This window comes from Leucoraja erinacea, chromosome 2, assembly GCF_028641065.1.
Source record: "Leucoraja erinacea ecotype New England chromosome 2, Leri_hhj_1, whole genome shotgun sequence".
NCBI classification, from domain to species: Eukaryota; Metazoa; Chordata; class Chondrichthyes; order Rajiformes; family Rajidae; genus Leucoraja; species Leucoraja erinaceus.
In genome coordinates, this window is record NC_073378.1 from 42,102,083 (window position 1) to 42,128,654 (window position 26,572).

A 26,572-nucleotide genomic window follows, 5' to 3' on the forward strand; every position below is an offset into this window, starting at 1 on the left:
TGAAGAATACAGTTGAACAGAGGGATCTGGGTATAACCGTGCATAGTTCCTTGAAGGTGGAATCTCATATAGATAGGGTGGTAAAGAAAGCTTTTGGTATGCTAGCCTTTATAAATCAGAGCATTGAGTATAGAAGCTGGGATGTAATGTTAAAATTGTATAAGGCATTGGTGAGACCAAATCTGGAGTATGGTGTACAATTTTGGTCGCCCAATTATAGGAAGGATGTCAACAAAATAGAGAGAGTACAGAGGAGATTTACTAGAATGTTGCCTGGGTTTCAACAACTAAGTTACAGAGATAGGTTGAATAAGTTAGGTCTTTATTCTCTGGAGTGCAGAAGGTTAAGGGGGGACCTGATAGAGGTCTTTAAAATGATGAGAGGGATAGACAGAGTTGATGTGGACAAGCTTTTCCCTTTGAGAATAGAGAAGATTCAAACAAGAGGACATGACTTCAGAATTAAGGGACAGAAGTTTAGGGGTAATATGAGGGGGAACTTCTTTACTCAGAGAGTGGTAGCGGTGTGGAATGAGCTTCCAGTGGAAGTGGTGGAGGATGGTTCATTGGTATAATTTAAAAATAAATTGGATAGGCATATGGATGAGAAGGGAATGGAGGGTTATGGTATGAGTGCAGGCAGGTGGGACTAAGGGGAAAAAAAAATTGTTCGGCACGGACTTGTAGGGCAGAGATGGCCTGTTTCCGTGCTGTAATTGTTATATGGTTATATGGTTATAGGAGGGAGAGATAGATCAGCCATGATTGAATGGCAGAGTAGACTTGATGGGCCGAATGATCATTCCTATCACTTATGATATGATCTTATGACTGTTTCTGACTGCCTTACTGGTGGTGAGAAAAGCTCTTTGACTGTACGAGCTATCGGAGGCCATCGGAGATGTATGGGGGCGAGACCTCAGTCTGTGCCACCTCAGGTCTGACCGCCACCAACCAATAGCCCCACATGGCAGGACTGCTATGTAGAAATGCCCCCAGTGTACTGGGCCAGCCACTGTCATGGAAGGCAATTGACTACAGACTCCCCACAGCAGGCGAACACAGGGCTAAGGCCGGATCCAAATAGCAGCACCAGCGGATTTGCTTTGAACCATTGGATGGCCCTGAATGAGACCAACTCACGCGATGTGTCTGCTTTGTTCAGTGCTCACCTATTACACTTGGTATCCCATGGCCCGACACAGCTGCAGAAACCTTCACAGTGAAACTGTAAAATGAGAGGGAGAGCAAAGGTCAATATACCTCTTTCCTCATATTATAACCCTTCTCTGTAGGAATTTCAATATGTGTAATTAGACTGCCGAGCAAGCCAGCAGTTTATTCTGAATGCTCTGTGGACAGGCTGTACATATCTATGATTAATGGAGCTCCCAGGCTCATGAACAGATTGGCCTGCAATTTGCGATAGAAATAATATTCAGACCATCAGTGTTCACCGTTATTAAGGAGAAAATCAGAAACCAGCTTCTGGCACCACCATGGAAATCAAAATAAATTTAGTCTTAGGTGCCTTGCTCATCAAGAAGCTTCATATTAATGATCTGACCAAGAGGCACAACATGTAACTGCATAAAGGTTAAACTACTTGAAGCAGTTCCCTACTAAGCAAACCAGGAGAAGTTAAATCTGGTACAAAAGAATAATTAATAGCCCGATAAGATTTGATTACTGAAAAACAACATGTTTACTATTACACAATCCAAGCCTCAACAAGTCTTGGACACAAGCACGTGAAGTATTCATTTTCATGTGCACAAGTACAGGGAGGTACAGGTACAATGTAAATCTTGCTTGCAGCAATATCTCAGGTACAGAGACTCAGACAAACACACAAAAAACATAAATTATCTGAGAGAGAGAAAAGAAAAGAAACTGCAAAAAAAAACAAGGCATTAGTGCAAAAACACGATTAGAAAAGAAGAATGCTGCTGGGGCATGTTTGGAACAAGGATAGCTCCTTTCACCCCCAACAGATGCTGCTTGACCCATTGAGTTCCACCAACAGTTTGTATATCTGCTTGAGGTTATTTTTATCCAGTTCCCATATGATTTAAATGACAGGATGTCTCCAGGATAATTGAACTATTTTGACTTCCTGTCAATGTCAACTCTCCATCTGATAACCTGTTCCGTGGCAGCCAGATCAAGATCAGTAATCCACAGAGATAAATCATGGGTATGAATTCAGATCTTTCTGGCACAGTAAATTAAAATGATAATATTCATACACTGACGATTCGTAATAATGTCATGCTTGTTACAACACAGAGAGAGGCCACTCATCACATGCCAGCTTCCAGTAGAGCAATCACATCAGTGTCATTCCTCCCCCATCAATACTTCCCCACAGCCTATCACTCATTTTCTCTCACATGCTCATCAACTGGTTAGCACGCAACAAAAGCTGTTCACTGTACCTCGATACACGTGACAATAGACTGACCTCAAACTCAACTCTCTTTTGATTACTTCACCATTCCCAGCACCGAGGGTTACTTCCCAACCCATGCGGATGTGAAGCTTGCACTCAATGTACTGTACTACTCCATCTGCCCTTGAAACAAAGTACCCCATGGCCTTGTTCATCATAACTGGGGTCTTCAACTGGGCTAACCTCAACAGTGTGCCGCAAAAATGCTTCTCCTCTCCGTATTCAAGGACTCAGTGGCCAGACCTAAATGAACACACCATTGATGTCGCAGACATCATCAGTAAGTATAGAAACATAGACAATAGGAGTAGGCCATTCAGCCTTTGAGCCAGAACCGCCATTCAATATGATCGTGGCTAATCATCCAAAATCAATACCCCGTTCCTGTTTTTCTCCCCATACGCCTTGATTCTGTTAGCCCTAAGAGCTATATCTGAACTCTCTCTTGAATTCATTCAGTGAATTGGCCTCCACTGCGTTCTGTGGCAGATAATTCCACAGATTCACAACTCTCTGGGTGAAAAAGTTCTTCCTCATCTCAGTCCTAAATGACCTACCCCTTATTCTTAAACTGTGACCCCTGGTTCTGGACTCCACCAACATCGGGAACATTTTTCCTGTATCTAGCCTGTCCAATCCCTTAAGAATTTTATATGTTTCTATAAGATCCACTCTCAGCCTTCTAAATTCCAGTGAATATAAGCCCAGTCGACTATTCTTTCATCATATGTCAGTCCCGCCATCCCGGGAATCAACCTGGTGAACCTACGTTGCACCCCCTCTTTGTGCACACTCTCATATGTAGAGGTCTGCATGCCAAAGAAGTCAAGTGTTTCTCAACTGAAAACAATGGATGAGCCATGAGTGAAGACCATTTGTGAAGTGTTCAAGACAGGTAATTCCAACCTGTATAACAATTCTAGATATGACCTTCGTAAAGCCACCAGGGATTCCATGAGACAATTCGAGAGCAAACTATAATCAAGACTAACCACCTGTCAATTAGTATTGCTAGCAACAATGCATCACTCCTGGATAAGCACAATCATAATAAGCTTGCACCCACAGTCTCCATCGCTTATGTAAGATCGGCCTACCTGAGAATGAACCTGTGGAAAAGCAACTAGACTGGATGGTGTCCCAGCTGTGTCAAGTCCTGAGTGGTCCAGCTGGCAAGACTATTCACAGATATCCCTAACATCTCACTATTCCATTCTGAGGCTCCCATTCTCTTTCAGAAGATTACTATAATCCCGGTGCCAACGATAAACAAGATAACATGCCTTAATAACTACAGTCTGGTGGTTCTGATATCCACCATCGTGAAGTGCTTTGATCATGGCATACATTAACTCCAGCCAGATAGCTTTGAACCATTCAATCCATCTACTACCACAGCAGATGCATGATAGTTGCCTTCTCCCTGGCCTTACACTCATCCCTTGAACATCTGGTTACCAAGGACACCTAGACCAGACTCCTATGCATAGACTATAGCTCCACCTTTAACAACCAAACTCATCTCCTAAAACCTGGACTTAGTACCTCCGGCTTCAACTGGATCCTTGACTTCCTAATTGTAGATCGCAATCAGCATGGATGAACAACAAAACATTCTCTATGATAACTGTCAACATCATGCTCAGCCTCTTATTGTACTCCCTATGAACTCCGACTGTCCAGCAAAAATATGCTCTAATCCATTTCAAATTTACTGATGACACGACTTTACCAGGCTGGATCTCGAACAATGATGAGATGAACAAGAGCGGAACTCGCCATCAAAACATGGAGGGGACGGGGGACACAATTTTTTGGCGGCCACACGCTCATGTGCACACTCACACACACACACACACGCGAGGCTTCGGAGGCTCAATCCAGCTCTAAAAGCGGAGATTTAAAAATCGGGATCACAAAAACTTGGTCTCAAGACATGGGGGGGACGTGTCCCCTCTGCCCCCCCCCCCCCCCCCCCCCCCCCCCCCCCCCCCCCCCCCCGCCCCTGAGACGGAGAACAGGAAGAAGATAGAGAGCTTTGTAACGTGATGTCATGACACCAAGTTCTCCTTCAATGTCATCGATTTCAGGAACAGGGTGGCATACATGTCCCAGCCATTATCATGGCGCTGAACTGGGGATGTTTCAAGTTCCTTGCTGTAAATATGGCAAACAATTTGTCCTGGTCCAACCATCTTGACGCTATGGCCAAGAACTAACACCAATGCCTCAACTTCCTCAGAAGGCAAAGGAAATGCAGCATGTCCCCAAATTTCAACAGATTACCTTAGAATGCATCCTAAACAAATGGTTTAGGTGAACACAGCTTAGTCCATCATGCAAACCAACCTCCCCATCCCCACATCCCTCTCAATTGACTCCATCCACAATTTACATTGCTTTGGCGCAGCAGCCACCATAATCAAGCACGTCTCACACCATTCTCCCATCTGGCACAAGATACCAGAAGATACAAAAGGTTTGTAAGCACATCCCACCATGGATGTGGAGAGGACGTTTCACTTGTGGGAGAGTTTGGGACCAGAGGTCATTGCCTCAGAATTAAAGCACGTTCCTTTGGAAAGGTGATGAGGGGGAATTCCTTTAGTCAGATGGTGGCAAATCTGTGGAATTCATTGCCACAAAAGGCTGTGGAGGCCAAGTCAATGGATATTTTTACAGCAGGGATATACTGTATAGATTCATGATTAATATGGGTTATGGGGAGAAGATAGGAGATGGGTTAAGAGGGAAAGATAGATCAGCCATGATTGAATGGCAGAGTAGACTTGATGGGCCGAATGGCCTAATTCTGCTCCAATCACATATGTACTTATGAATGCTTCTCACCCGCCATTATCAACTCTTCTACTTACCTCATGCACTAAGGATGAATTCCTGATCTCCAATCCACCTCGTTGCGATCCAGGTACATTTGTTTAGCTGCACTTTCTCTGTGGTTGCAACACTACATTCTGGACTCTGTTTATTTTCTGTTATGCATTTCATAATTAACTCATCTATGGTATGATATGCACGCATAGCACGTAAAACATAGTTTTTCACTGTATCCTGGTACACGATGCAATAATAAACCAATGTGTGCAATGAGGAAACAGAATAGTGTTAATGAAACATGTAAAGAAAAATCTAACACTTGGATAATGGCCACACCAAGCACAGTACTATTAGGCAAGATTGTAAAGAAGAATTTTGGAAGGGTCATGGTGCATTCTGCAGTGAAGGCCCAATGCCAATATCACAAGATTCCTGCGATCAAATATAGTGCTTGGATGTATTGCCAGAATAAATAAATTTAAAATAAGAAATATTTCCCTTTCTTTATATAAGGTTTTATCTAGACCCAGTTTGGATCCCTTCACATGGTGAGCCTGTAAACGACTTAAATTTAGGCTCAACTCAGTTCCCAAAATTGACCAAAATTGAGAGTGGGACCTTTAGAGTTTGAGTAGATTTTATTAAGCTTTTTAAAATAACACAATTAGATGCAAATATACTCAGAAACTGTAGAACATCAGTAACCATTAAATATCATTGTTAGGTAACGTAAAGTAGAATCCTAAATAATTCTATAAATATATTAGTCACAGAGTCACGGAACTGTACAGCACAGTCACAGGTCCTTCTTACAACAATTTGTTCATGCCAACCAAAATGCCTTCCTGAGCTAGTCTCATATTGACCCACGTCCTAAAATATGCCTATCCCTATAACCTGTCATAAACATTGTGATCGCACTAGTCTCTACCTACAGACAGCTTGTTCCATGTACTCACCACTCTCAACGTGTAAAACGTACCCTCTTGGTCCCCTTTAAATCTTTTCAATCTCACCTTAAACCAATATTGTCTATTTTTCAACTCCCCTGCACTGTCAATGTAAACTGTGCCCATGCACCTTAATCTATACTCCTCATGATTTTAAGGTGTATAAAATTGGGGAATTGATAGGGTGAATACATAGAGTAAGATGAGAGAGGAAAGCTTTACTAGGAACCTGAGGGGCAACTTGGAGGATGGTGGGTATACGGAATGAGCTGGCAATTGAGGTAGTTGAGGCAGACAATATAACATAATTTAAAAGACACTTGGAAAGGTACATGGATAGGAAGGGTTTAGAGGGATATGGGCCACACGTGGGCAAATGGAACTAGCTTAGATGTTGACATGGACGAGCTTGATCAAGGGATGTGTGCCCATGTTACATGGCTTTATGACTAGGACTAATAGGTTCACTTCTCATTCTGTTGTAATGCAATTAGTATGAGCTCAACCAGATCAGATCGTTTTTCATACGTCAATCCAGTTACCCCAAGAATCAAGCAAGTGAATCCTCTCTGCATTGACCCACATGTAAGCATCTCATTCTTTCAATATAGAGAGACCAAGGGACTTCTCCAGTTGTGGTTACGTGTTGCAGCGGTTAGAGGTCACCAGGATCTGACTCCTCAGGAAGAAGAGACCTGATGAGGAAAGAAGTCACCTGTGCGGGGTGTTCCTCGACCTGCTGGTTCGGCACTTGCACTATATGCTTGCATCCTAACCTATCTCCTTTTATACTGCAAAACCCCTTGTTGTACCTGCATTGGAACTTTTTATGTTTCATGTGTAAGGACCACCACATTTTTTTGAATTACAACCACTTATAGTCTCACTACGTTTAAATAATAATTTGCTTTTCCATGGTTTCCTTACAAATAAACACCTCATATTTTACTCCATTATGCTCCATCTGCCAATATCTCAGCCTTTCACTTTACAATCAGTAAATCATCTGCCTTTGTATCATCAACAAATTTGGCAAAAACGCACTCTGAATTGCATGGATTCATGTGGCAATCCGAACATAATCCCTTTATCCTGATTCTATTTTCTAGTAGTTGGCCACTTTCCTTAGTGCCGTTACCTCCAACCCCATGCACTCTTATTATGTATGGTAAGCTATTATGTCGCACCTCGTCTAATGTCTTCTGAAATCCCAAAGCACTACATCAATTGGTTCCTTTTTATTGAACACATTACTCAGCCTCAAAGAACTATGGTAAGTTTGTCAAACTCAACTTTTCTTTCATAAAACTACGTTGACTCTGCTTAATTGTTCCCCTATTATTTTTCTTAACAATGAATTCCAGCAGTTTCCCACTGACAGTGGCTGACTAACTGGTCTACTGTATAGTTTCCTACATTAATTTTAAATAGTAGCATTATATTTGCATCTTTTCTATCCTTTTGGGACTTCTCCGCAATCCAAGGAATTTCGGTAGATTAAAATCAACCACTTCCTTTCAGTCTCTAGGATGCAGACCATCAGGTCCAGGGATCCTTTTAGCCTTTTGATCCATCAATCTGTCCAGTAGTTTTATTTCTGGTGATAAAGATTGCTTTCAGCCCACCCCACAGCAGTTTGATTATCTGGCATCTTGTGATGTTTTTCATGTCTTCTGCACTGAAGACTGTCCCAAAATAATCATCTGGAAATCTGCCATTTTTCTAACATCATCCATTAGCATACTAACCTATCTCACTTTTATACTGTCTCAATGTGTAAGGGCCACCACATTTTTTTTGAATTACAAAACACTTGTAGTTCACTACGTTTAAATAATATTTGCTTTTCCATGTTTCCTCAATTCCCCAATCTCATTTTTTGAGGTACAAAAATTAATTTAAACTATTCTCTTCATTTTTATATCTCGTCAAAAAGCTCTTTATATTATTTGCTCGTTTACGCTAATACTCATCTTATTCCTCTTTATTACTTTTTTAGTCATCTTTTGCCAGTTTGTAAAAAAAATCCCCAATCCTTTGATCTACCATTAATCTTCTCAATATTGGATTGCCTTTCTTTCATTTTTCCGATATCTTGGTTAACACAGATGCTGTGTCTTCTCACAGAGCTCTTCTTTCTCACCAATATCTAACTTTGCGGAGATTGATGAAAAAGCTCTTTAAACATCTACCACTGCTGATCCACCACCTGACACTTTAATCTGCTTTCCAAATCCACTTTAGCCCACTCTGTTGTCATATCGTTGTAATTGGTTTTATCTAAATTTATGAAACCAGCCTCAGATGCAAGTTTCTGTTCCTCAAATTGAATTTGGAATTCTACCATGTGATGATCATTATTTAAATGGCATCCTTTACTATGATATCATTAGTTAATCCTCTCATTGCATAATGCCAGATGTAAAACTATATCCTCGGATTGATTCCTCAACATCTTACTCTGAATACATTCTGCAAATTTATCCTCTAGGCCATTCTTGCCACTTTGATTTTATCCAATTCAGATGATAATTAAAATTGCCAGCAATTATTTTGCAAACCTTCTTACAAGCCATTGTTATTTATTGATTAATGCACTGTCCGAGTTTCAGAGGAAGCTAACTGTACATTAGTGCAAGACTCTATACAGCCAATGGGGCAAGTATATAGTTTGAATTTATTGGAATGTCCTAAATTCTTAAAGTGCTCAACAGGGCAGTTTCAGACAAGATGTTTCCCCTAGCTAAGGAGCTAAGAACTAGGGTGCCATCATCTTAAAATAAGAAGTAGGTCCTTTAGGACAATCAGGAGGGCAAAAAGAACTGGCAAACACGATAAAGGAAAATCCCAAGACATTCTGCGGGTATGTTAAGGCTAAATGGGTGGCTAGAGAAAGAATAGGTCCCCCTAAAGTTCAGCATTGCCATCTTTGTATAGACCACAAGAGATGTGGGAGATATTACATGAATATTTCTCAACAATCTTTACTGGGAAGATCATGGAAGCAAAAGGATTGGTGGTTGATCATATACAAATGAAGTTGACCATATATAAATTACCAGAGAGAAGATATTGGTGGTTTTTAAGCAAATTAAGATGAATAAATCCTCAAAGTCTAACCAAGTGCATTCTCAGGCATTGTGGGAAGTGAGTGAAGAAATTGTGGAGACCGGTGCAGAGATATTTGCCTCATATTAGCCACTAGTGAAGTTCTGGAAGACTGGGGGATGGCTAATGTTGTACCATTATTTAAGAAGAGCAACAAGGACAAGCCAGGGAACTATAGGCCGGTGAGCCTGATGTCATAGGTGGGAAAGTTGGAGGAGATTGTTAGGGTTCAGGATCTTCCTGCATTTGGCTGGGCATGGACTGATTAGCGATGGTCAGTATTGCTGTGTGTGGGAAATATTGTCTCACAAATCTGATAAACTTTTTTTGAATATGATTGAAGAGGGCATGGCAGTCGATGTTGTCTCCCTTTTATTATTTTTGTGTGTAATGTGCAGTATCACTCTTTAGTGAACAATATTTTGTACAGAAAATACTCAGTGTATCAATTGGTGGCACATGGCATGGTGTCTAAAAATAAAGATGATATAAACCACAGATATGTGGCGTATTAAAAAATGGAAAATCTATGAACAAGACATAACATGGTGACAGTGAATCTGGTGTGTGGTATTACATACCAAAGATCTTATAGCAGAGCTAGGATCTTTGTTACATACCACATGAATGATGTGTATGCTGAACTTAACTCTTTAAATAAATGTGGCATTAAACTATGTTGAATGCATGCACTGAAAGTATAACAATTTGCTGTGATGATTTCACACATCCAACATGAGCTTGCAGCTTTAGAGATGAAATGTGGCATGGAACACCTATCTAAAGTAACCCTACTTCCCAGCACTAGGCCTGTGGCCTTCGATACCATGCCCTTTCAGGTGTTCATCTGAATACTGCTAGAATGCTGTGAGAACATCTATCTCCACCATCCCACCAGCAGTGAGTTTTAAACACCTTCTGCATGAAAAAGCTCTTCTAATTCTCTCTGTAGCCAACAATGTAAACAATGAGGGCGGTACAGTGACAGTGCCAGAGACCCGAGTTCAATCCTGACTATGGGTGCCGTCTGTGGATAGTTTGCACATTCTCCCTGTGACTGTGTGAGTTTTCTCCAGCAACCCGTTTTTCTCCCACATTCCAAAGACGTGAAGGTTTGTAGGTTAATTGGCTTCTGTAAAAATTGCCCCTAGAATGTAGAACATAGTGTAAAGGATGATCAATGGTCGGTGGGCCAAAGGGCCTATTTCTGCACTATATCATTAAACTAAACTAAACTAAACTAAACTGGCACTCAACTCATGTCATTCTCATTCTGAAAGGCATGAGTGTGAGGCAAATGACAGGTACACTTGTAGAATGGGAGAGAACGGATTAGTCCTCGGCCACAAATGGGTTTTCAGTGAGTATGGGAAGAAAGCTCACAGTAAGATCTTTGAAAGATTCAGCACACTCCCCAAGCCAAAATTGAGTCATTAGATTCGCCGCAAATAAGTTCCAGAGAAACCTGGTTTGTCTCCCATCTAGGCATAGAAGTACCGCCAGTTGTTTGACAGGATACACAATTGATGGATAAACTTGTTTGGGGCTCAGAATACCCGATTGCTCAGAAAGCCTTGATTGAGAAGGAAGACCTTCAGCTGCAGCCCAGAGCACAGGAAGCTACAGATAGAGGAAGACACTGACAACTCAAACAGCTGGCCTCCAGATCAGTCCAAACAAGACTGGCTCAATTAGGCAACATACCCCAAATAATGTAAAGCAGACTGAAGGAAAGCTGCAGATGCCCACATGAATTCACAGAAAAAATGCCCTGAATGCAGATCAAGCTGTTGATTGCAAGGCAAGCTCAACAAGAGATGCAACTCAAAAGAAAAAAATGTAGAGGAAATACCTAAAACGTCATGAGGAAATGCCAAAGTGCGACTGATAGGAGAAACAAAAAACAATATCACCACAATACAGGAAGGATGTGATAGCACTGGAGAAGGGCACAGAGGTGATCCATCAGGGTGTTTCCTGGATTGGAGGGCTTTAGTTATGGGATGGGCTGGGCTTGTCTTCCCTGAAGAGGCTAAAGGGCGATCACATAGAGGTATATACAAAATTATGAAAGGCATAAATAGGGCAGATAGTCACAGTATTTTACCCATGATAAGGGTATTAAAAACAAGAGGACATAGGTTTAAGATGAGAGAAAGAAGAGGACAAAGATTTAATGGGGACCTGAGGGGCTGGTTTTCCACACAAGCTTCCTGTGCTCTGGGCTGCAGCTGAAGCCCATGTCGTGGTGAGGTCTTCATTCTCAATCAAGGTTTTCTGAGCAATTGGGTATGCTGAGCCCGAACAAGTTTGTCCATCAATTGCGTATCCTGTCAAACAACTGGCGGTCCTTCTATGCCTAGATGGGAGTTTGTAGGTGTATGGACCAATCTGCAAGAGGAAGTCATTAAGGCAGGCACAATTGCAACATTTAAAAGACGTTTGGATAGGTACATGGATATCAATAGTTTAGAGCAAGGATTCCCAACCTGGGGTAAATTTACCCAAAGGGGGTACATTTTGCCTACCCAGGAGGTAAATTTGTTGATTCAGGATTTGTACATATTTTTTCTCATTGACTGACTGTGTTTGGTTCTGTGTTCTTTGTTAGTTGTTCATTAAACAAGTGAAATTACATTGTTATGTGCTATTAGTTGCCAGGGGTAAACGGGATGAAAAAGGTTGGGAACCCCTGGTTTAGAGAGATATAGGCCAAATGCTAGTAACTGGGACTACTTCAAGTCAGTTCCTTGGTCAGCATGGATGAGTTGGGCTAAAGGGTCTATTTACTTACTAGATATATATGCATTTACCTGAGATATGATCCTAAACAAGAGATTTGTGCAGGAGGTCAAGAAGACTCAAATTAAACATAGAGACTCAAATGGGAAAGCCAAATCTTGCCTTACTGTCACGTTAAGCTGCACCTTTTTAAAATGACATGAAATTGTTAGCTAATTTTACTAATTCAACAAAGAATTTGATGATGCAATGTAAAAGGAAGCCGAGTTACAAAAAACATGCTAAACAATCAATAGCTGTGTGGTTAAAACGACAATGCAGAGAATTTATTTACAAAAATCTGGAATGCAGCTAAAGTTGCTCCGTAAACCTATTCGTCGCTAAGACTGAGAGGTCAGCAGGAGGTGGAACAGAATCTTTCTCCAACACAGAGGATGGTGGCTATATTGAACGAGCTGCCAGAGAAGTAGTTGAGGCAGGTATTATAACAACATTTAAAATACACTTGGATGGGTGTATGGATAGAAATGCTTTAGAAGGATATGGGTCAAACGTGAGCAGGTCGCATTAGCTTAGATGAAGCATCTTGGTTGGCATGGAAGAACTGGGCCAAAGGGTCTGTTTTGGTGCCATATGGCTCTGCGACTTGCACCAAAACCGATAAAAAGCTTAATGCTAAGCTTGAGCATTAGATGGACCACGCTGTCAATATAAAGGAGCAGTCTATAGCAAAATATATAACCAATATGTATAAATTGGGCCAGCATACCACTGAGAAACATTGTGAACAATGTTTTACGAAAAATTACTAATCACAGAAGTATTTAAAAGTTTTAAGAAAAAGTAATGTTATTGCACGAATGAATAGGGATGCAAACTGTTACAATGCTAAGTATACTGATTATCATAGTCTTAGAGTCACGCCGCACAGAAACAACCCAACTCGTCCATGCTTACCAAGATGCCCTATTTGCCTGCATTTGGCCCATTTCCCTCTAAACCTTTACTATCCATATTCTTAACCTATTCCTTATACAGGTGCACAACCTTTTATCCAAAAGCCTTGGGACCAGACACTTTTCATAATTCAGAATTTTTTGGCTTTCGGAATGGAAGATTTTTAGCGTAGATTTTAACGGCTGGCTCAGTGGTAGAGTGCTCGGCTCATATCCGCAAGATCGCGAGTTTGCGCCTAGATCCCGGCAGTTACTCGACCGCGAGTTTGAGTCTTCAATGTAGTTTTTTCTTGCAGAATAGGAGAGAATAGGGAGGGTTAGGCTGGGATCATTCTCTGCGAGATGATTTTAGTGCGGGAGACAAGTGTAGGAGAGGTGTACTGACTGTGTGGGCAGAACTTTGGAAGTGATTGCCCACCATTCTCAAAAGCCGCTGTGTCTCCCTGTCCCTCCAACTCCAGAGGAATCCGCTCCCCGATGGGCCGCTACGGCGACAAGTGGCAGTTCGCCCACAGCCCGAGCTGCGCCACCCCAAGAACAAGACGTACCTTGCACACCATCAGCTTCTGCCCCTACGGGGAGCGTGTTCCTCTGGAGTTGGAGCGGAGCTGGGCTGGAGTTGCTAATCTGGGATCTCCGTGCTTGCAATGGGCCTGGGGGTTGGTGTCCCGATGAGGGGGCGCAGCTCGGGCTGTGGGCGAACTGCCACTTGCCGCCATAGCGGCCCATCGCGGAGCGGCTTCTGGTGGTCCTGCCGTCTCTCAGCTCCTGTCCAGGGGGGTGGCCGGAGACGTCAGGACCAACAGGAACCCGCTCCCCGATGCGCCGCTACAGCAACAAGTGGCAGTTCGCCCACAGCCCGAGCTGCGCCCCCTCATCCGCAACCCGGGTTCCTCTGGAGTTGGAGCGGGGCTGGGCTAGAGTTGCTGCTGGCTGTGAGTCTCTGGGATCTCCGTGCTTGCAGTCGTTGTCCCATTGGTCCTGACGTCTCCGGCCACCCCCCTGGACTGGAGCTGAGACTGGGAACTGTACCGCCCTTGCCCCCTCTGCAACTGCAAAAAAACCCACAGTTTTGTGTTCCCAATCTCAGCTCCTGTACAGGGGGGTGGCTGGAGACGTCACAGCCCGAGCTGCGCGGCCTCATCCGCAACCCCAAGATGTACCTTGCACACCATCAGCTTCTGTCCCTACGGGGAGCGTGTTCCTCTGGAGTTGGAACGGGGCTGGGCTCCTGCTGGCTGTGGGTCTCTGGGATCTCCGTGCTTGCAGTGGGCCTGGGGGTCGGTGTCCCGTTGGTCCTGACATCTCCGGTGACTGGCACTGACCTGCTGGTATCGCCGACGTGAAGACAGTGCAAAGCCCCCGCGCCGGTGCAATGGGGGGGGGAGCTGGAGAGGGGAGGGAAGGGGTCACACACATGGCCGGGAAGCAGAGGGGTGTAGGTGGGGTGAAACTGAAGGGAGCGACAATCTGCTGCTGCCTGCCCGCTGAGTTTAAAAAGTTCCCACGCAAGACTCATGATATACAGTGTATCGTGAGTCTACCGTGGGAACTTTTTAACTCAGCGGGAAGGCAGCAGCAGATTGTCAATTATTAACCCTCCCGCGCAATATACCCTCACCTTCTCTTTTATGAATGGGGATTTAGTTCCCCTTTCTTCGAGGACCGACCGGAGGTTCCGCTGTCACCTCTGCGGGCCGCCCTCAGTGAACGTCTTCAAGGACCTTTCTTCAAGGACCGAAAAAATGTCCGCTATTCGGAGCTTTTCGTTATTTGGAACTTTGGATAAAAGGTTGTGCACATGTACTTTATTGTCCTTATTGTCCTTATCACCCATTAAGAAACGCTTTCACTCCAGAAAGCACGCACTATATTTTGGAAACACATGTTCCGAAGTCGGAAATTTCCAGTAGAGCGTGCTGGAAATACGCTGCACAAATAGCGATAAGATTGCAGGTCAAAGACCCTTCATCAGAAGCGGGAAGGAGGCAATAAAAGCTTATTAAGCTGCAGGAAGGGTGGGGGCAGCGGGATGTTTCTGGTGGGGTAAAACCAAGGATAACTGAGGTTATCTGGTTAATGGGTGAATGGGAACAATAGTAATAATAGGAGCAGAAAGGAAGATAGAGTTCACAAAGATGCAAACAAACCTCAAACAAACCCAGACCTCTGTATGCCTTCAAGGACCAGAGACATTTTCCAGAGGTTTTTTTCCAAATTGGCCAAAGGTTTCTCTCATGTCCAACCGTCACCATCTCAGTGTTATGCAAGCGTAGAGATGCGGAATTATTGACTATGAAAATTAGCGTAGATATTGTCTACCTTGCATGCACATACTATTGTTCGGTTAGCCTTTGCCTTTAACATTGTGAGTGTGAAACATTCTGCAAAATTCTACATAACAAATATTATTCTCCAAAAACCCAACCCACCCAGATGCAATCCATTGAGCAAATATCTTGCCAATTCAAATTTCCCAGTTTGGCAAAATCAGATAAGAATTATTCCCAGTGGTACAGCCTTTAATCAGATACACTGTGCCCATTTTCTTGTGTACAATATATATAGACATATATATATAGCAGAAAATTATCTCAGCTGGAACCCACACAGAGTCTGCACTAACCTCTGACCTTCATCAATCACTTCCCTTCAGAGGAAACTGTTTGTTACTTTCCATTTACAAAAGTTTAAAAGGCTCACCAGGGGCTGTTCACAGTACTTAGCCCGGACTCCCTAGAGACAATTATGAGTAGTGACCTGAGTCATTCTCCCGAAAGCACTCCAAAAAAATGCTGAAATACCAGAAGCAAGCAACATTTTACCCTTGTGACATTGCATCAAGGAGCTCGGATGGTGTCTGATATTGGCAAAACAAAATTCTAAATAAACAGAATAATTTAGGGCAACTTAACATGCTGAACATGTACCGATGATAACGTTAACCCACAGAGGCGTTGGTTTTATGCATACATTCATAAGTTCATAAGTTATAGGAGCAGAATTAGGCCATTCACCCCTATTTCACCATTCAATCATGGCAGAACTATCTTTCCCTCTCAACCCCATTCTCCTGTCTTCTCCCCTAACCACTTACACACATGGTAATCAAGTATTTGATACATAATAAAACATAACAGCACATTCACAATGCTTGGATAGCATCAGTAATCCACATATGGTTTGAAGATCTGAGCACATTTTTCAATGTAAGTGGACCTGTTAACAATAAAGAATGTACACATAGAATTGTTATCAGTGCTATGCCATTGAAAGCTGTTCCTTCTCCCAAAATGAAATGCATCATTCTAGAGACCTGATAGTGCACTGTAATTGTCATTCCCACTGCAACAGGTTTATTTTTAGAGTGAACCACAGGGGTACCTGGATCCTGTCATTGGGTGCCCCTCTTATAATGGCAGCACTGAACCAGAACACTGTTAAGTGAGGGAGTTTCTTCCCTCATCTTCTGAGTCCAGCTCTGTTTTGCATCATCCACCTCTCCCAATCATCCCTTGAACCTGGGCCCTTTGATCACCCCAGCCCCAGGCCCTCCCAAATTCCACCACCTGTTGCTCCCACAGCTTCCCAATGCTCCACTGCTCACAACATCCAAAATGCTGGTTCAAATTCTTGATTTCCGTTTGCACTTCCTTATTGTTCGCAGTACCTGCTCTCTCTTGATCCCACTCTCAATTCATTTGACTGATTGATTGAAAGATGTAGCATGGAAACAGCCCTTCGACCCATTGAGTATATGCCGACCACCAATCACCCATTCACACCAATTTTATTTTGTCCACTTTTTGCAACCACACCCTACACTTTAGGGACAATTGACAGCAGAGAGCTAACCCACAAACCAGCACACCTTTGGAATGTGGGAGGAGACCAGAGCATCCATGAGGAAACCTAGGCAGTCACAGGAATAAAGTACAAACACCTCACAGACATCAACTGAGATACGTACTGAGCCCTTGTCTCTGATGCAGTAAGGCAGCAGCTCTGCCAACTGTACTAGTGTGTTTTTTTCCAAACCGGCTAGCTCTGGTGTCTCCTGATCTGGCCAAGGTGCAGTCTACGTGTGCCATTGGCCACTGAACCCACCAACACTGCTGAAAGTGATCAATGTCCCATCTGCCTCATCGGAGGCTTTAGGCAAAATGAAAGCTTCCAGTGGAGGCCAAGGACTGAAACAGTGACCCACATCTTGGCTGCAGCCACTAACCAGCACTAGCATTTTCAGTCCATGATTGTGTAGATGGACAGTATTTTAAAATCTGTAAGTAATAAAGTTGATGAGAATTTGTTTCAAAGTACTCAACTCCTGCCCAACCCCAATTAAACATCCCGTTCTCAACTAATAAAGCTGCACTGGGTATTTTCAGCTATTTTTCCAAAGTGCACAACCAAATCTCGGCTTATCTCCATCTCAGAGAAAACCACTGCCTGTCTCTTCTAGTCTGGCATTCAATCAAGAAAATTCCTTCTGCCCATTCCACAAATCCCAAAGTGCGCATCAACTTACTCCCTGCATAAGGCCCTGGTGGCCCCAGAGATGTTGTGATTTATCTCAGAAGATCAGAAAAGCACTCGCTGTTACATTTTTTACTAATCATTTTCATCTGTTCCACAGCGCCCTTCACAGAATACACAAGATGCCATTTCTAAATAGAAATGATAGAGTGCATTTACTTTAATTTCCAGTTCTGTCCATGGTTTAATATGGAGATTTTAATTTTATGTACAATGTTTGGTGTTTATGTTTGCTTCAAGAAAAATCATCTTTGAACTAATGGAAGTACCTACTATATTACACTGGATAGCTATAAACCCTAGATTCTCGAGTGGCGATATACAGTGTTTTACTGTTCTGTCATCCAACACTTCATTCCTGACCTTAAACAAGTTGGTGAAGCCTTAAAGTTCTGACCTTACACTGAATAGCAAGATCCCCAGGTCAAGTGTCAAATGGCAGAGCAAATCACACAGTGTCGGTCCCATCCCTACATCATTACCACTTCCTTACCATGACACCAACATCTCCGATCCAGGCAGCTGGCAACTTTTATTCTCTGGGTTAATGATTGATGGGATCAGGAGCAGTTGCGCTTCCACTGTCACAACCGGCCGAGCTCTGCAAGTGAAGCATAAAGATTTTTATTGGCTTTGTCAGCAATGACAGGTTATAAATGAATCCCATTGCATTAGTAGTCATGTAGTCATGCAAGGGCAAAAATAAACTTCATTATTCCACTTCTTAGATGAAAGGCAACAGTGCTGGGCCACAGTGACATACCTGCCTGGTGAGAATCTTTTGCCCTTAAATTATCTTTGAATAGTTTTTATGCTGTCACTTTTCACATTTGGCTTCCGTTGTTTAATTCATGCGCTCTAATTAATAAGAAACTGAGATGGACAGTTGGTTATGGACTTTGGCATGAGATGACGTGTATTATTGAAAAAAGCACATCTTGTTTAACAAAAATGGAATAAATGTTCATTCTTCCATATTATCGCCACGTACTACACTTTATTATTGCTATTGTTCCTCCACTGCCTTCTGCAACATAAGTAACTAGAAATAGGAGTAGATCACCCGTCTTCTCCAGCCTGCCCTGCAATTTAATGTGATTAGGGCTGATGTTCCCTTGGTCTCATTTCCTCTTCTGTGCCAGTTCCCAAAAGCCTCAATTCCCCAATGAGCTGCAATATCTAGTGAAGATGATTTCACCATTAAGGTTGAGAACTGGCTAAGCCATGGAAGACAGAGGGTTGGGGTGGAAGGGCGTTAATCTGATTGGAGGTATGTGACCAGTGGAGTTCCGCGGGGGATCTGCACTGGGACCTCTGATGTTTGTGATCTGTATAAACAACTTGGACATAAACATAGATGTGTTCGCTAGCAAGTTTGCAGACAACACCAGAATCTGCGGACTGTGATGATGGTTGTCAATATACACAGCATAGTCAATATACACTGCTCGTTTAGTATTAATTGACATTAGTATATATAATCCTATATCTCTAACTAATATATATATATATATATACCCAATAAGCTATTTCCCTTTATAACGATTAGCTACACTTGCCTGCTAACTAGCTGTAATGTACTTTGCATATCGAACATAGAACTTAACAAAGTACAGCACAGGAACAAGCCCTTGTGTCCACAATGTCTGTACTGAACCTGATGACAAGATAAACTCATTTCCATCTGCCTACACATGATCCATATCATTCCATTCCCGGCATATTTATGTGCCTATCCAAAAGGCTCAAACTGCCTCCACCACCACGCCTGGTAGAGCATTCCAGGCACTACTTGCCCCCACACATTTCCTTTAAACTTTGCCCCTCTGAATTTAATGCTATGTGCCCTAGTCTTTGACATTTCCACCCTGGGAAAAGGGTTCTGACCATCCCATCTATTATACCTCTCATAATATGATGTATTATATCAATTCTCAACCTCCAATGCTCCAGAGAAAACAATCCAAATTTGTCCAACCTCTCCTTCTAGCTATACAACTTAATCCGGACTACATTCCTAAAAACCTCCTCTGCACCCTCTCGAAAGCTTCCACATATTTCTTGTAATGGGGGCATGCAATACTCCAAATGCAGCCTAACCAGTATAATAAAACTGCATGGTATACAAAAATGCTGAAGAAACTCAGCGAAATAAAGCAGCATCATGACTTTCTGACCCTTAAACTCAATTTCCTGACCAAAGAATGTGTGCATACCATATGCTTTGTTTACCATACTGGCTACTTGCATTGTTTCTTTCAGGGAGCTATAGACCTTAACCCCAAGATCCCGCTGTACACCAATGGTGTTAAGAATCTTGCCACCAGCACCTATCTTACCCTTACATTCAACCTCTCAAAGAGCAATATCTCAAACTTGCACAGATTAAACTCCACCTGCCATTGCTCTGCCTATTTCTGTAGCTGATCTAGTTCCCACTGCACACTATGATAGCCTTCCTCATTGTCCACAAATCTGACAACCTTGTTATCATCTGCAAACATATTAACCAACCTATTAGCCAACAGCAAAGGACCCAGCACAGATCCCTGAGAATCTTTCCCAGAGTAATGCACTTACCCCACAATCCTCTTTCAGATCTGCGATCTTTCTTGATTTGGTCAATTGCCTTTGCATTCCACTGACTGAAGTGCATAACCTCACACTTTCCCATAATAAACACTATTTGTCAAGTTTTACCCATTCCTTCAACCTATGTCCTGTTGTAGAGTGCATATCCTGTTGCAAGTTAAATTGAATTATCGACTGTTTAGAAATATATTTGATGCTAATACGACTTTCATTTTTAAATATTGCCACCATGAAGTGTTGTAAGACTATTTGGGCTGCATTGTTGCACATGGAGACGGTAAAATCCAGTCATCTAAAAGGAATTTTGTACCAGCAATTTCACCATATTAAAAAACAGCAGACTATGAACAGTACCATTTTTATACATCATCACTCAACAAATAGCTGCAAGGTTAAAATTAATGTTCCTATTTTAGAAAGGTTTTTAAAATATAAATGTAAGCATGACGTTAAAACAGGTTTAGCAGCAATTTCACTGTTAAATGCTCAACCTGGCAAATTAATACATTTTGGTCATGTACCTGTAAACTGCAACTTTACTTGCTCCAAAGGCGCCAACTATCAAATCTGTAAACAGATACTTTAGTATTAATAGCAACAGTAACAATAATGTTCCTTACGGACATTCAAATAGTCTTTCATAGCAAAATAAACATAAAGTCCGGGATAAGTTAGAGGGTCAGGCAGCATCTCTGAAGGACAAGGATAAGCAATGTTTTGGATGTTGGGACCGGAAACGTCACCAATCCAAGTCCTCCAGAGATGCTGCCTGACCCACTTTGTTATTACATCACTTCGTGGTTTTTTTTAGTAAACCAGCATTTGCAGTTCCTTATGCCCTTATGGTTGGCTGATCCAAAGTATAAATTATTATACTTTTATTAAATACTATAAGTAAAAGAGCCCAAAAGTGAGCAAGCATTCACCAGTTTGGCAACTATGAGGACTGAGGATGTCACCCGACATCAACATAGTGAACTCCTAGAGATCTTAACTTCCTGGCAGCTAGCAGGTTCCCAGAGTGGAAATGTCAAAGACTAGAGGGTATAGCTTTAAGGTGAGAGGGTGAAAATTGAAAGGAGATGTTTATGGTCAATTTTTTTTGCACAGATAGTGATGGGTTCCTGGAACGTGCGGCCAGGGTTTGTGGTGAAGGCAGATATGATAATGGTGATGTGGCTTTTAGATAGGTACATGGATTTGGTGGGAATGGAGGGATATGGATCATATGCAGATGGAGGAGATTATTTAACATAGCATCTTGTTCGGCACAGACATTGTGGGCAAAGGGTATGATCCTGTGCAGTACTGACATATATATGTTCTATGTTCAATGTTCTATGTGAACTTGGACAAATCAGATTAAAAATGCCAAGAGGAAGTATTACAACATTTTAAAATAAAACATTGAATGTAACATTTATGAAGAACATTTATGGAGTGAATTTTGATCCATAAAATAAAAGGATTGTGTTTTTGTAGGTTATGATCATCACCAAAATAAAGAATGTACTTTTAATAACTATTTGCAGAGATACCATCTGAAAAAGAAACATTACCAGTGAGGCAATAAATCTTGTAGTGGTTGACAGGACCAATATTCTGATGGATTTGAAAAGTTGGTTAAACTGATGGATGTTAAAGAAAAAGGGCTCAGAGGACAAGGCAAGGATCCTAAAGGAAATGGAAGGAAATTACTGAGGCCCTCTCAATTATAATGTAGGGCACGATCGAATATCAATATGTGCCAAAGGTTTAGAGATTGATCATATTTATAAAGGGATACACGTTAATCCAGGTAACCTTCAGCTAGATAACATTCAGAACAATTATAGAACTATTAACACTTGGATTCGTACACAGAACTGGAAACAGAAACTAGAAAGAAAAAGTGTTGTATTAGCTTTTAAAGAGAAAATAGCTAGAAAGATTTAGCGTGGATTTCAAAAGAGTGCTTTTGAGGGTATTAGTCAGTTTCATTTGTCAGGCAAAGGTATAAATAAAGGAACTGCATTTAATGTAACGCACATGGACTGTAGGAAAGCATTTAGCAGAAAAGGAACGAGACATGAAAGAAGATGAAAAGGTCCTGAATTGAGAGAAGGGTAATTAACTGAATTAAAAATTTATTGGAAGGGAGAAAGCAGAGAAAAGAGTTTTTCAGCAGACAACAAAGTAGTCATTGGTTTCCCCCAGGATCCATTTCTAAGGTATTGACAGTGACTAAGTGCGTCAATGATTTGGTTATAAATCTATAGGGAATGTTGATGAAATTTGCAGATAACAGCAGCCTAAGGAGACCAACGTGAAATGCAAAATCATAATTAAAAAAAGGAGTGGAAAAAGCTAAAAACTGGCAGATGGAATTGGAGAATTAAAAAAATCACATTCTCTTGTTTGGTGTTAAATGCCAGGAATTACAGGCTAAGGCAGCTTAACTTGAACTGTAACATTTCTTGTATTCTTATATAAATAGAGATGAAGACAAGATTCCATAAATAATTGTGAGCTTGTGAAATAACCTGCCAGAGCTCGTGGTTGAAGCAGAAACTATGCTGATATTAAAGATTAGATATTAAAGACAGCTGCTTAAATTGGAAGCGTTTGTGAGAATAGAGGACCAGGTAGATTGCTGAAGTGGATGATTAACTTCAGTATTGACCGTTGGGACAAAGAGTCTATCCCACGGTATATTTTAATGTACAATTCAATGGATTTTATCATACATGTGGGAGGGGGAGGAAGGGTCGCGCTCCTAGAAAATGGCCCGCTTCATAATTATATGTAACGTGAAGCTGTGTCATCTACGCATGCCTCAAGAAACACGAGGTGAATAAAATTGTTTATTTACTTTTTCTTCACATAAATTTTGTGAACGAATTGTGTTCTGTATATCAGGTTTTTGGGGATTGATTTGAAAATACTGTGATGGAGAAAGGGTGAATTTCTGTTACACGGGGCACCTGTGGTCAAAAATCTGTGAGACAAAGGCTTCCATTTCCTCAACTAGCTTGTGCCCACTGAGGGCAGCAGCCTCTCTGACATGTATCCTCTGATACCCAGCCATGAGGGAGTGCCTTCATTTGGTTCTGTTCCCATCTATCCAATTATTGCCAGAGAGGCATTCACACTGGCTTCTCTGCCTCCTCCCAGATTCCCTTTCCTCTGTTTTAACAATTACCTGGTCATCATTTACATGCCACCACTTAGCAACACTCTCGACCACATCCACTTACCCTACATTTCTCGCCAAGTCCTTCCACTGCTTCTACTATCATATTACCTGTCCAACATTCTACACTGGACTGACAGATTTGTGATTAGTAAGAGTGCCAGGGGTTATGGGAAGAAGGCAGGAGAATGGGGTTGAGAGGGACAGATAGATCAGCCATGATTGAATGGCAGAGTAGACTTGATGGAATGAATGGCCTATTTCTGCTCCAAGAACTTATGAACATATGTACTGGTAAAATAGCATTTCCACCAATATTTGCAGTAGATGGGGCTGAATCTGTTGTCTTTGGACACTACTACAGATTTGTTTCTCCAATGACTATCTCCATTCTGGTCCCGGGCTTGGCCTAAGGTTGAACAAGATAATTACTTATCCCTGGTTCCCTTCTTATGTTTCACCTTTTGCTTCACCTTAGATATTACTGATACTTTTCGCTGCTCCTTTGATAATTCAAAGTTCAGCAATCATATCAATTGGCCTCCTGATCAATTAAGCTTGAGCTCATCCAAAACTTTGATAGCCATTTTGAACTTGCATCTATGGTCAATGGTCATGATCTGGCAATGCCTTGTGTCTTAATTGTATACTGGTATGCACTTATATGACTTTAGTTATGGCCATTTCAGTGTGTGTGTGAAGATGGGTTGAAGTTGGATTATTCAGACTCATATTGGATCAAACACGATATCATTATATTTTGCAGTAGCAGCCAACTCAACCTATTCAGTACATTTAGCTGCTGCGTACCAATGAGAAACCACCTAAAATATGTAAGGAAATGGAAATATAATGGTTTATTTCTGAATGAGTAATCCAGGTGCAGCAATCCTATACCTAATTTTAGTTTAGTTTAGTTTAGAGATACAGCGCGGAAACAGACCCTTCGGCCCACCAAGTCCACGCAGACCAGCGATCCCCGCACATTAACACTATCCTACACCCACTAGGGACAATTTTTACATTTACCAAGCTTATTAACCCACAAACCTGTACGTCTTTAGAGTATGGGAGGAAATCGAAGATCTCAGAGAAAACCCACGCAGGTCACGGGGAGAACATACAAACTCCGTACCGACAATACCCGTAGTCAGTCTCCGGCATTGCATTCGCTGCAAGGCAGCAACTCTACCGCTGCGCCACCGTGACTGCATCATTCATAATTCATAAAATGATACAGAAACAGAACCCTTTGGCCCACCTCTGCCGTCCATAATGCCTCACTACACTAATTCCATTTGCCTGCATTACGCCCACATCTCTCTATACTTTTCTTATTTAAGTACCTGTCCATGTGCCTTTTAAATGCCATTCCATCAGAAAATGGACCTACAGTGACAGAACCAAATCTTTCAAAATCGCAGAATCTTGCCAAGTACCACTTGTCAACCTGGCTACAGCAACCTACTAAATATAGCAGCAGAATAGAACTGGGAACTAATATTCCTGAGAAGTACCAGCATTAACAACAGAACCCAGAGGTCTACTCTTTTTCTGGTACAGTGGCGCAGTGGTAGAGTTGCTGCCTTACAGCCCCAGAGACACAAGTTTGATCCTGACTATGGGTACTGTCTGTATGGAGTTTGTACATTCTCCCTGTGGCCACGCGGCTTTTCTCCGGGTATTCCGGTTTCCACCCACATTCCAAAGATGTACAGGTTTGTAGGTTAATTGGCCTTGGTAAAATTGTAAATTGTCCCTAGTGTGTAGGATAGGGCTAGTGTACGGGGTGATCGCTGGTCAATATGGACTCGGTGGGCCAAAGGGCCTGGTTCCATGCTGTATCTCTAAAGTCTCATTGCAAATCAATCACAAATAGATGAGTGAATCTGCCGCTGATCACTAGCATCAGCACTCTTGCATGTTGAACACTTTGAAGCATTAAGTAGCAAAAGCTACAGAATATACTGTACTTCCAATGGACGTCTTCAATGCCAGTCACCAACTATAACCATCACTGACCAAAAATGTTCTCATTCTTTTTAATTAATTTATGGAATATTGGTGTTAATGGCAAGGTTAATGTTTTTGTCAATTCTAATTACCTTTGAGAAGTTGAATTGCCTTAAGGGCCTGTCCCACCAGCATGCGATTGCATGCATCTAGCGTGACCAAACGTGGTCGCTTGAGGCGTAAACCCACGCAGGTCACTGGGAGAGCGTATAAACTCCATACAGATTGAGCCTGGGTCTCTGACGCTGTAAGGCAGCAACTCGATTGCTGCGCCACCATGCTACCTGTCAGGCAGCATCTCTGGAAAAAATGGATGGGTGATGTTTTTGGGTCGGGTACCTTCTTCAGAAGTGAAAGTAAGGAGTGGGAAGGGGAGTATGAAGTGGGATTACCATATACTTCTCCACCCCAAACCCTACTTTCAGTCTGAAGAAGGGACCCGACCCGAAACATCACCCATCCTTTTTCTCAAGTGCTGCACCATTGTGCCACCTCAATTATTTGACTGTTATCGGAGTTGCACTCACTCAGTCAGGTGTTCCACCGCATTCTTCACTTGTGCCTTGTGGATGGTGTAAAGGCTTTGGGATGTCAAGAGGCGATTCAGTCGTTGTTGGATATCCGACTCTAACCTGCTCTGGGTGGTCCAGTTAAGTTTCTGTCGGTGGTGACAACTATATGTGGATGGTAGGTGGTTCAGCAAATGCACTGAATATGAAAAGGAGTTCAATAGCCCCTCGCACGTGTAAGATGGTCATATCAGGCACTTGTGTGGCAATGATTAATAGTTGATATTTATCAGCCTATTTCTGAATGCTGTCCAGGATCAGATTCATTATCTCACACACAAACATGAGTTGAAAATACAATGCCCATTTTGTCACTGGATCATACACCTCATAGAATTGTTGGAGCAACTTCACCAATGGACTGCAGCGGTTCGAGAAGGCAGTTGTTACCAAATCCTTAAAGGCAAATCGTGGGGGGCACTGTATCCAACTATTTGGTAACACTAACGCACTACAAAATAATATATTAAAACAAATATTTTATATTTTTCTATAGAGATAATTTTTTTGAAGAATTAGATTTATTTTCTTGAATTATTGATGTTGAGCTTACGTGTGACTTTGACATTTGAATTTGGCATTTCCTTAAATCATTTTATGTTCCAAAATCTGAATATAATTATCTGCAGTGGACAAGGCAATAG

At 42.0% G+C, this 26,572-nt stretch overlaps 1 protein-coding gene across 2 annotated transcripts in view; it reads right to left on the minus strand.

Moving 5' to 3' along the window:
* The window catches only part of itga8 (integrin, alpha 8), a 238,126-nt gene that overhangs the window by 118,739 nt on the left and 92,815 nt on the right, over nt 1-26,572 (minus strand). For both annotated transcript variants that reach the window (XM_055655720.1, XM_055655710.1), the window contains exons 14-16: nt 20,696-20,741; nt 18,076-18,183; nt 1,173-1,228 (exon numbers count right to left, since the gene is read on the minus strand). In XM_055655720.1, the coding sequence (XP_055511695.1) occupies nt 1,173-1,228; nt 18,076-18,183; nt 20,696-20,741 (210 nt within the window). The remainder of the gene's footprint in view (nt 1-1,172; nt 1,229-18,075; nt 18,184-20,695; nt 20,742-26,572) is intronic.